Below are 12,441 nucleotides of genomic sequence, written 5' to 3'. Positions count from 1 at the left end.
CCTCCCCTCAACAAATTCATGATTCGGCAAATGACGTGAAAGAAAAACCAGGCTCGCCGCTCCTTAGATCTCTGATGTCTCTCCCACCCACTGAGCCCACCCGCTTTGGTTAAAGCTCAGATTCTCAACCTCTTGCTTTCCTTTCTGAAATCAGTAAATGTCCTCCGAGAAAATACAGCTCATCTTCCCACCATTCTCTCCAGTTTGGTACCTTGGTTTTTCTAGTCCTCATTGCTTCATTAGTTCTCTGATGCATTTAAGCAGATTTTTGGGATAATTTTTATGTTTTTCTTAGATTTTCTAGCTGTTCTTGGCTGGATCATTGATCTGCTGCAAGCTTCTCCATCTCATTCCTATTTTTGATACTGACACAACAAAATGAGGCATTCTCTTACACACATCCATGCAGCTACAAGGAATGTACTCAGAGATTTCCACTCTAGCCCAATGTGTTCCAGAGTTGCATGGCCCAAGGGACAGGTAGGGAGGTGGCACTGAGCACTTCCTTCAGAACAGGTGCCATTGAAAGAGCTGGGCAGTGAGCAGAGCGAATGCACCGCAGCGCACCGAGTCCCTGGGAGAGACAGCTGTGACGTGCTGGGCCCTGCCCGACGGCCGCCCAGCAGGAGCGGCACCGGAGGACCTAACGCCAGACTGTCCGAGCTGACCTGGGCCTTTCAAGCAGAGGCTGCTTAGGTCGGTGAGCTCAGCAGGAGCCCGAGACCTGGTGGCAGCTCGGGTGCTGCAGCTTCTGGGTGCTGCTCTTGACCGCTTACTACGGATTATCCTCAAGGGAGATGCATCTTGATCTTCACTGTCTACTCCCCTAACACCTGTAGGAAGATGGTGTAGTGCCGTGGTTACGTGTCTGGATTTGGGAGGTGATCAAATTTAGATTTAAATCTTGTCCATTTGCTAGATGCTTGACCATAAAAAACTGGAAAAACTCTCTAAAGCCTCAATTCCGTATCTGTGAAACAGGAACAAAAATGCATTTCACTGTGCTGATATGAAAGTTGATGGAGACACTATTTAAAATGCTAATAATGATTTCTGACACACTGTAGGCAACTGATGGTAGCTATAAAGCTTTTGATTATTATGGAAAGCATGGAATTAGAGACCCAGAAATTTGAGGTGGGACCTTAAGGTATTTATATAGACCCTCCAAGGTAGATAAGCAAAGCATGTGGAAAAAGTTGTTTTAAGAGTTCATAAGTTTGCTTTTGTGGTTGCATAAAACTATTTAAATACCTGTTTATTTTGTGAATAACAAAACTATCTGAAATAACTCCAGAAAATAATAACTTAATTGGAGATGGTTTAAAAAGTGTGACTTAAAATGTGTATTTCTTCATCATTTCAGTAGATAAATAAGTGTATCATTCTCTACTCTATACTGTTTTAAAGTTAATCTAAGAAGAATCAAGTTTAACTAGTTCTCTAAATTGTACACGTATTATCATGTTTAAGATATTAAACTTGACTAGTTACGTGGTAATGATTGGGCAAATTAAGTGATCTTTATAATTAATTAAATCAATTAAATTGAGTGATCTCCCAGTGTTCTCCAAGAAATTACACAATGGGAAAATAATACTTAGGATTGTCTTGAATATTAAATGAGAAAATGGAAACGAAAATGCTCAGTAAGCATAGTCTTGTTGCTTGTATTTAATGATCAGTTGTACTTTTAAATCTCTGAGCTGTGAAAAATATGAACTGGTATTAGACCAAGCAAACAAGAATTATGCAAAAAGTGATCAAATTAAGTATTTGGGTTATTGTTAGTGAAGTAATCATTTAAACTACATGTACTTGAATCAAGTTTTACATTGCTTCATTGGGTGGGCATTTTCTCTAATAATGGATATTATTCAGAACATTATTCAGGTATGATATTATATCTAAAGTTTCATCCCAGCACTTTTTCAATAGTTCTGACTTGACAGAACTGACAGAAAGTGAGCTTTTCCCTTCCATTTCAAGGAATTGTTTCTGCTCTCATGCTTGAGTGAGCTCGAAATGATGCCTTTGCTGAGTATCTCTTCGATTTTCCAAAAGCTTTGTCACTCTTATAGCCCGAAAATTAAATACACATGGTAACTGGCATAGCCACAGTCAGTCCTCAGATCTAACTGGAACTGACCCAGATGCCCCCAGAGCTCTTCCTGGCCTTTCAGGTTTGTAAGAATCCATGAGAAGACCAAGCGAGCAAGCCTGTGGAAAGGCGCAAGTCCCTGTGCGTGTTGCTGAACCAGAAAGTTTTGACTGTATGGCTCTCTGAGTCTGGGCAATGTCTGTGTGTTTGTTTCCACAGAGCATATATCATTACAGACTATATGGGCATCCGAAATGAAAGTTTCATGAAATTAGCTGCAGTGGGGACCTGGATGGGGGACTTTGTCACAGCTTGGATGGTAAGAAATTTTAACTTCACCCATTTTAAATATCACATGGAAGACATGTTCACAATATTGGATGGGCACCACTGTTGATGATTTAGAGCAAAAAGCTTTGTTTTCAGTGGAACAAATTCATGAGTATAGATAAATCCAGACATTACATGCACTGTCTGCTTACCTTAGGAAAAAAATTAATGCAACTATAATATAACGATGGTTGTCCACCAGCATATATTAATTCATAACATACACAAAAATATGTGTACATATGTTTGGGCATATAAACATATACACATTCATAAAATGTATGGGAAATTCTTCCCCATGAAGTTCTAAATAATTTTGTGAAGATTATGTTTTTGATGTGCAATTTTCAGGTAAGGAATGTTGTCTGACCTGGCTCAGGAAACCATGTGAAACATTCTTTAAGGACTTTTAAGACAGTTTTCTACATCTGTTGTCCTCATTAAACCTACCACCTTAACAGTAACTAAGAGTTCTGAGAATTGTCTGTTTTAGTCTCTTTTGTGCATTATGAGTGTTTATTATTACAAGCCTGCAACAAGTAGACAAACCATATTTCATGCTAAGCTCATCTGTCAAGAGAGTAACTTTTGTTTATAACCATCGGTTTAGTTAAATTTAGTGTGTAGCTGAAAGGTTCTAGGCCCTGTAAGTTTCTGAGGGGATCTCTCAGTCTCGTAAATGGAACTTCTTCGTATTTTGATACCTTTCGTAAGTGCAGCTAATCCTGATTAGCTTCATTTACCTGTTGGCTGAAAATGAGGAGGCTGGTCAGTGGAAGGATGACATCGGGCCCAAGGAAGGCCTAGCGGGACATGCCCCTGCAGGTGCGCCCTGGACACCCCAGGCAGACGCCACAGCACCACTGCCACTCCTGCTGACAGCTTCGCTTCTTCCCCAGGAGACGTGGCTCTAGACGCAGGAAGCGGTTACACTGTAACTGCTACGACCGTGACTGTCCCGCAAAAGCCGAATCACCGGGAGAGGCTTTGTGAGGCTCTTTCTGCGTCTCCTTCCCCCTCTGTTCGATTTTAGGATGTTAACGGAACAAATTACCAGATATATCCCATTCTATTAACTTTAAATTCTCAACTTGAAGTGATTTATTTTATTTGTAGTCACTCGAAATAGCCATCAGCATAACCCAGACATTGAGGCCAGGCTGCCAACATGTCCAGAATTTCCGTTTCCATCAGGAAAAAATATTTAGAGGGAAATATGTGAACTTTAAAAACACAAAATTTCCTCAAAACTTGAGGTGGTGCCTTTTGAAAATAATTTCTGCAGTAATTTGGTTTGATTTTTTTATTCCATTTTATGGTGAATCTGCTCAATAAAAATGGAAAAGAGAATTTGATCAAGAGTTCAGAAATTTGAATTCTCTGGCCTTGCTATCTGTGGTGTGCCCTTCCACAGATAATACACGATCCTCTGAGCTTCAGTTTACACAGGTCTTAGAAGGGATTAATAGTTCCTACCTGTGTTCATGTTTTCTGTAAAGATTGAATGTGTGGCCTGGTGGCAGACCTTAAAATTCTGAAGTGTAAGGTGGACATAAGTGCTTCACTGCTGTTGTTCATGTTTTGGGGCCTCATCCCCCAGGCTGGGTCCGTCTGGAGCACCGGCGAGGGCAGGTCATGGGTTCCCAGTGCCTCTGGGAGCCCCTGGAGCGCCTCCCCCAGGCCTGAGGCCCAGGGCCTCCAGAGCTTTCTTCTGGTCGCGGGCCAGGGCAGGCAGGTGCTGCACTGCTTCCTCCCTGAACACGGACCCCGGGGCTCGTCCGGGGGAAGCAGCAGGGCCACGGGACCCTATGTGGGCCCAGGCAGCCCGGGATGCGGGCGTCACTGCCTTTCCCACCATGTCATTAGTCGTCTGCCACACAGTCCCATCCGGGTCCTCCCCAGACCCAGGGATGGCTTCCTAAGCCATCTATGGCTCTGCTCCTATTTACTGGTTACATTTTTTTTAAGACTTTTTTTCTTTTAAACCAAAGGTGGGGGCCCAGTGCCTACGGCAGCCTTGAGAAGTGCATGCATGGTACAGCTCTGACCGGGGCCTTTAGCCTTCCTGGCCGGATCTCTGCCTGTACTATGTGCCCTCCTCCTGGTCACTTGGAGAGCACAGACAGCCCCACAGTTCAGCCTGGGGCCAGCTCGCTGTCCGAGGTCTGGCGACCTTCACAGTCTCTCCTAAGTTTACCACTACAATGTCTTGTTCCCATACCATAAATTACGACTCTGATCAATACTTCCAGTATCACCGAAGTAGGACTGGATTGAGAGTCAGCAAAACTATGTTTCAGGTTCAACCCAGCAATGTGACCTTAAGTCACTTAGCCTGATGAGGACTTTCTGTAAACTGGGGGTGGGAGGTGGGGGGTGAAGGCAAACTCCCTTTTTGCTTGTATTATATGAAATAGTGACCTTTCCCCATGAGACGCAGGGATAGAAATGGGGAAGGAAACAGCACTCTGCTGATTCAAAGTTCAGTCACACAGGGAGGATTCCCCGAGCACCTCATTTCTATTCCCTGACTAGGCGGTGAATTTCCATATAAATATTTATATGTCTACATATGTGTGCATTGATAACATTTTAAAAAATAATAGTTTTCCTCTTGAGGGGAGTCTGAGGTGGCTTTGACCTTCATTTGTCCATAGAATTCTCATCATGGAATGAATATCAATCATGAAGGTGACTCTCATGGAAAAGCAAGTAACTATTCACATTTCCAGTAAAAGTGTGTCTTTTAATATATTTCTGAAATGGAGAATTTTTCTTTTGTGGAGATGATTCAGAACTTTCCTCTGGTTTTAAAATGTGGGTCAGGACTGATGTGACCCACAGGCAAGGGTGCTGTTGACGGACCTGACAAGTGGATCTGGTGGTGCTGGGCATCAAACTCCACTGGCTTTAATTTCGTTAGGCGGTCCTAACTTTTCCTGGCTCCGTGATATGCCTGTGCAGGAGTCAAAAGCTAGATAAGTCACCGTGAAAGTTACTAATATTTTTGTCAAGTACTATTTTTTAAAAACATAGAGGAAATTCATAAAGCGGCGAGTGGCAGAGCCCAGCCTCGAGCGGGCCCTCCAGGTTGGCAGGAGCAGAGAAGGGCTCTGTTGTGAAGTGTATGTAAAACAAAGGCGCTGGGTGTTCCATGCGACACCCCCGCCATGTCTGCACAGATCTGCCCACACTCCGCTGCTGAGCAGGGGGCCGGGGCCTCTCCAGGCCCACCTGCAGCTGCAGCTGTGCCATCCCACCTTCACTCCACGAGGTCGCTGCCTCTGCTCGGGTCCCAGGTGTGGGGGATTCTGAGGACGTCGGGCTAGCACTTGTTTCCACCCCTCATGGAAAGCAGAGGGAAAAGTCACCTCCCGTCCGCCCCTAACCACCCCTCTCCCCAGGCCCTGTGTCTGCCTTGAGCAGTAACAGTACCCAGCTCCCGGCAGTGGGGGGAACGTCAGGAGGGCTGTGCACTGGCTCCTGCTGAGTCTGTTTCCGTAACCAGTGAGCACGTTTGAATGGAAGTAATGGATCGTTGGTGTAATTCTCTCGGAATGGTGACGCACCTTTGTGTGTAAAAGGCATCCTTAGGTAAAACAGAGGTTGAGCTTCTCAGATGTTACCAGAAGGTTCTGTGAATGGGCATTATTGCTGGCAGCTCCTGGCTGGAGGGACAGAAGGAAGCTTGGTCGAGATATATCCCTTCACTTAGGAAGTAGGCAGAGAACTGTTACTGTGCAAGTCAGAACACTGGTTCAACTTCATTGGACTGAGGCGGAGAAAATTAAAGAATGGTGTGTTCTTGAGAATTATCTATACTCCTTCTGGGCTCGTATTTATTTACAAATCTGTAACAGAAGAGAGGAAGGAAATATTTCTCAGCATTTGAGAGTACAGTAGACTTTCTAGCTTAAATATAGAAAATATGAAACAAATTTTATAATCGTGTATACGTAATTTGCTGAGTTTTTCTGTTGTCCCATGCATATCGCATACATGCTAAGGGGTATGATTATCTGTTATTTTGACTTCATCAAATTAGTAACAGTTTATTTAATCCAATTTTTCCATTGTATACATGTCACTATTTTGTACACTGTTCCGCAAATGCTAAGTTTGTCAATGATCAGCAGCCTGGGACATAGCTGACATCACATCTAGCTTGTTATCCTGCCTGGAATTGAGCTTGACAATTCATATTATGATCAATGCCATTCCCCTAATTATTTCTCTTCCACTGCTATTTCAAAATGACAGAATAAATAGCGTAACTGAATTGATTTAGTATCCGAAGTAAAGTAGCAATAATAGCTACATTGAACTTCATAAGAAAAAAGAATTTTAACGGTGAGACGGGGACCAGAGGGGTCAGAGTCAGCAAACTCGCGGACCAAGACTACCTGGTGGGCGGAAGGACGCAAATCAGAGGCCCCACCCCTGGGGCCGGACCCAAAGCCCTGCGCTGCCCCGAGTTCTTCCTTCTCCGTCTGCTTGTCGTAGCGAGCTCATGGCTTCAGTCTGTTCCACCGTCACTTAGCCCGTGTTCAGTGAATTTATGCCATGTTGCATTTCAGTGTTTCAGGCAGTGAAAATGGAAACTGGGTCAAGAATTTGAGTAAGTAATGTGGTGTCTTTATAAAGACTGTGTGCCAAGTAAGCTTTTCCCCAGAAGGAGCACAAGCACGGTGGGTTTGGGGGCATGTGGTTTATGGAGGAAGAGCTCTTCAGGGAAATTTGTAAGGACTCAGAAGCAGAAGAGAACAGGGGGAGAAGCACGTAAAGGAGTGGCCGTACGGCCTCAGGTAAGGTCTCCCCGCGGCCTGAGCCACTGGCCCGGTGATCCACTCTTGGGGGACGGGGCGGACCCGGGGGCAAAGAGGATCTGGGCAGGACCACGGGCTCGGCGACCGCACCCAGCCCGAGGGCAGTAGATTCGACGGCACCCACAATTGTCAAAAGTCTTTGCCAGCTCATTTGGTCGTTTGATTGAAACAAAAAGTATAATAGAGGAATTATTTTTTACATTTCCTTTTTATTCTTTAGAAAATTTAAAACCAAATATAGTCATTTTGCTTTTGCCTGTATAAGTATTTTAAATGTCTTTATAAATATTTTAGCAGTGTGTTTCATGTTCCTTCAAAATAAGTTTTCACTGAAAAATTAATAAGACAGGAAAATCTAACCTATTTTCAGAGAACATCACAAATCATGATCCAGAGTCTTATAATTTTCAGGACTCGTGGATTTTTAAAGTATGAACAGACTATGATGTGAAATAAAAAAGGATTTCTGAGGAAAAGGTTGGAGTGTAGCATAAAGATCCTAAAAACGGAAGCACAAAGACGGCTCCGCTATGACTCTTCTGAATTTGATGTCTGTCAGAAATTCCAAGTATGTTATAGGTATATTGCATGTAATTTATATTCATTTATTAAAAATTTATGGAATATATTATTCCAAGAGTATGAAAGGCATCTAGGACAGTGTATTGAATTCAACTACATTAAGATGTGAAAGACACTAAGGGCACCTCTTACCGAAAGCCGTTCCCCCTAGAGGCGGGCGATGCTCGCTTCTCGCCCTTTGCATCGCCAGCCCAGGCTTAGCGTCTCTCAGTTCCATTTTACTTTACTTCTATTACGTGGTTTATACTTCCTCAAGGCAGGTGTCTTTTTCATCCACACATTCTTCATGATTTTCCTAATACAATGTTCCACACCTTTTAAAGCACCACTTAGCAATCATTTGCTTGAAGACATTTAAATAAAAGCCAGGAGACATTGATAATTGATTTTTCTTCTTCTGATAGTAATACAAGGAAATGAGTGCTGTTTGTCATTAGCTCAGATTAGAGCCTCAGAAAAGAGCTGTGTGCTTCTTTTTTGGCAGTTCTAGAAGTAGTTGGATTATTCCCCTTATACATTTCTTTTACCTCTAATTTAATGCCTCCTGCTGTGTGTGTGCATGTGTGCATTGTGTATAAGTTTTCAATTAGTTTCCAAGTTTTCAGTGCTTTGAACCCCTATACTATCTTGCCAAGGTAAATAATTTTCTTGGGAATATTTAATCAGAGATCTTAATAAGACATGGAATATAGACATAGAAGTTGGTTTGACATTTTTTTTTCTGCCAGCATGTCAATAAAATTTGTGGAATGTAAAAGGAAAAGAAGGGATGCGAGCTCCACTGTTCAGCAGGTTTCTCGCTAAACCTGAGAGGGGCCCTCTGTTCTGGCAGGCAGAACAACAAAGACGGCGTCTCTTACAGGCGAAGAGGCCTTTTATGGCCGGGTGTTTGGGTGGGCCTTTGAGGGGACGGGTCCAGGAAAAGGTGGGCTTGTGGCCTGCCGACATGTACTCTGGACAATGCTTGTAACCTAGATAAGGTGAAACCTAGGTCTCTCTGAGACGGTGGGTGGGCCCTCCGTCCGCGCTCTATCAGAATGTCATCTGAGGAGTGGGGAGCGCACGTCTTTTTAGGTGCTCATATTACATCACATCCAAGCCAAACTATTGTTTTTGAACTTTAGAAAAGCACCTATTTATTCCTGTTCCCTTTTGACAAACATAGGTAGTTGAAAGTATCTTGTTTGTCGGAGTGGAACAAAATAAAAGAATAGCTTTATATTACACTATCATTAAGATAGATATTGCAATTCCTGGCTATGTAAGTGCTAAGAGTTTTATTTATACGAAATTGCTATCCTTCAGCAGTTGTTTGCCCCAAGGATCTTTAGAGCAATAAAGATTTTTATATTCACAGTTTATGTTGAATTTGTAGTTAAATGTTCTATAAACATCAAAAAGGAAATTTATAGCAATGAAGTGCCTTGTACTTAGATATTATTGTTACTTTAGAAGAGCTATGACATCATGTTTCAAGAGATTGAAGTATTTGAATGAACAGAGGGAGCATTTTAGGTAACAAATGGTTAAGTAAAACCATGATTGGCATATATGTTTTGTTCTAATATATCTGAAGGCTGACTGGGAAATAAAGAACCTACATTTTCCCTGGTGGACAAAAGTCTATTAAGGTTTATTTCAGATCTGGGCCCGACTCCAAGGTCCTTCACTTGTCTACCAAGTTGCTCAGTGAAGCATCCTTAGTGGCTTTGTGACTAGTATTGCACAGGAAAGGAGTCAGTTATGCTTACCTAACCAGTAAGGTGTGATATCAAATAAATACCTGTGACATTTCCAAAGATATCAAATATAACAGATGATTAGGTCCACATCAGTACTTTCTTTAATTCTGTAGGCCAGGCCTCACAGAAAGAAAGTTAGGACACACATGTGCCTGCTGAAAAATTCCAGATTGTTCTAGACTTCTAAGCAGAGGATATATGGGATGTAAGCATTTGAGATGAAACAGGAAACCTGGCAAGAAGCCATTTGTTTTCACTGAAGACAATAGCGCCTCTCATAAAGGTTTTAAAACGCATCATACAAGTTACTGTGAACCTCTATCTATCAAAGAAAAATGAAAGCTAATAATTTTCAAGATCTGACTACTTTTTTCCTTGACTCATGTTATAATTATACTAATTTCTCTTTGGTTTTTTCAATTTCAGCTAGAGATGATAGATTCAATGGAAGAATTTTTACAAATCTAAGTGCAGATATATATTTTAAATGTACTTTAATTTGCTTTAGTAAAAAATCAGCAAAATGAACTAATTTTCTGCCTAATCAGAAGGTAGGTTTCTAAACTTTTTCATGCATTGAGTGAATACTTATTTATATAGTGAGGTCAATAATTTATTATACAAGCTTATTATATAGTTCTTTTGAGTATTGAAAGGGGACTAAATAAAATTAAAATTATGTAGGTGTTGAAATGTTTATAGATCAACAACTTGGTTTTACTGTATTGGTATAGACATATATCTTTCCAAAGACCATTTAATAATTCATTCTTTTTCTAATAAGTAAAAATAACATATATCCATATATATTAAAGCACCTTTATTTGGATTATATGAATATTAAGAAAAGGAAAAATAAGTATTCTTGCTCCTTATTTGCATAGTTTACTTCTTGAACCCAAGAAATCTCTAAGGTAGTGTGATCAGTATTTCACTGAAATCATTGACACCTTCAACTGACTATCTCTATAGCCCATGGCATTTTTGAGAAAATATTTTATTTAATGTCAAAGGACCTGTGAAACTGAAAGCATATTCTGTGGAAAGAAGGTCTGTGCACATTTGTTTTTAGTACTATTTTCACCCAAATATTTCCTCAACTATCATTTTTGTTTGCCTCCAAACTACTTTTCCACAAATATTTTTATATGACCTAACATCAAAGAAGTTGTTCCTCTGCCTCAATTTTGAGTATTTTACCAGATTTTGATACTGCAAAGCTATAAACCTTTGGTAGTCTAAGACCCACTGAGGCCCCTGCTCACCTAGTCATTGATCTTGTCCCTTAAAAGGAAGTGCCGAGCGCCTGCAGAATAAAAACCAGTTTGGGAGGCAGTAAATGTTAGCATATGTTGAACGTGGTGGGCGCGGAGTTGTAAGAGCACCGCATTTACACGCAGCTTCCTCACTAGGGGGCCTCCAGGCTTCCGGGCGTGGCCAGTGCGGGGCCTGGGCAGGGACTGTGGCCTCTAACATCTTCCCAGTTCTTCCCGTGCCCTACGTCAGCAATTTGTGGTGAGGTTTTCATGAATGACAATGGCTTTCTGTGTCAAACTTGTGTAAATAGTAAATACTAGAGTTGCTAATTCAAATACCGATCTCGTAAAAGCGTGAAACATCTGTTAGGAGATTAAAGGTGCATATGCGGCAGGACAAGGGAGCTCAATTGCACCAGAAAGCATATTCTCAACAAAGATGCATCAAGATTCAAGTTAGTACAAATGCCAGGAATGCGAAGAAGGCTCTCACTTCAGCCCAAATTCTGCCTACTGGTCATCTGTTTTATGCCTTATAAACGTGGTGCATTAAGCTGGAAACTAACACGTGACATGGGTGTACAAAGAGCACCTCGGTCAGTGAACATGGGGCGGGAGCCTTTCGGGAACGTGCCGAGCCCACCTCGCCAACGTGCCGTCCTCCAAAGACTTGGTTGTCCCGACCCGTCATGACCGGTGAGACGCAGGGGACACGAGCCCCCTGCATTCTGACCGTTGCCGTAAGAACACCCAGCGTCCCCGTACCGCCTAACCCTCCTTCCACCCGGACATTTAGGGCTCAAGTGGGCAAAAATCGTTTTGCTAAGAGCACCCTCCGAAGAGCTAATGAAGAGCCTGTTGCCCCCTCGGGTCAGCCGTTATCAGGGTGGGTGCAGAGGCCCGAAGCACACGCGGCTGCATGATGGACTAGCGTTGGTTCACGGTACGCAAGTGATGCGCACATGGGCCCTTCATGAATATGCTTTGTGGAAGCCTGATGAACGCAAACATCTCTAAGGTGTCAGGATTTATAAAGCTGCCAGGCAGTGTCTGGGGAGGCACGATGAACCGGGGTGAGTCGGCTCCCCCACTCGTTCTTCGCTTGAAATCCGTAGGACGCTGCTTCCCAAGCTTGTCTTTACTCTGGAATGACCCGTGGAGGTCCAGGGTCCCACCCCCAGGGACACTGCGTTAATGTGTCTGGATTGAAGCCTGGGTGTGGGAATTTTTAAAAGGTTCCCAGAGACTCTGATATGCAGACAAGTTTGGCATCATTTCTCTAGGGTGATTCTGGGAGGTGCACATGGGAATATTTGATGTATGCTCTGGGGTCATGCCCATTGGACATCAAAGCTGAAAGGAGACCAAGGCGGGGATCTTTGGTTGCTGGAGGCCGGACAGCAGGAAAGCAGCAGGAAGGCACAGGCCAGGAGGGGAGGGCTGGGGGTGCACCGTGCCCAGGGCAAGGCGAGGCTCCGTGCATTCCACCGGGTGCCAGTGCCCAGTCCAGAGCTGGACTTGGGCCTCCTGACAGCGGCTTCTTCTGATACGCATAGTAGGTTCCCCTGAAAGGATACCAGCTTTGCTCAGTAGTGGACCCACAT

At 43.0% G+C, this 12,441-nt stretch overlaps 1 protein-coding gene across 8 annotated transcripts in view; it reads left to right on the top strand.

Moving 5' to 3' along the window:
* TMEM117 (transmembrane protein 117) overlaps nucleotides 1-12,441 on the top strand; it is a 381,411-nt gene that overhangs the window by 205,039 nt on the left and 163,931 nt on the right. For all 8 annotated transcript variants that reach the window (XM_073222697.1, XM_073222696.1, XM_073222694.1 and 5 more), the window contains one exon: nucleotides 2,321-2,420. In XM_073222697.1, the coding sequence (XP_073078798.1) occupies nucleotides 2,321-2,420 (100 nt within the window). The remainder of the gene's footprint in view (nucleotides 1-2,320; nucleotides 2,421-12,441) is intronic.

Source organism: Manis javanica, chromosome 15 (genome assembly GCF_040802235.1).
Source record: "Manis javanica isolate MJ-LG chromosome 15, MJ_LKY, whole genome shotgun sequence".
In the NCBI taxonomy this organism is placed as follows: Eukaryota; Metazoa; Chordata; class Mammalia; order Pholidota; family Manidae; genus Manis; species Manis javanica.
Note: the sequence above shows the minus strand (reverse complement) of the source record. Positions and strands in the feature narration are given on the sequence as shown.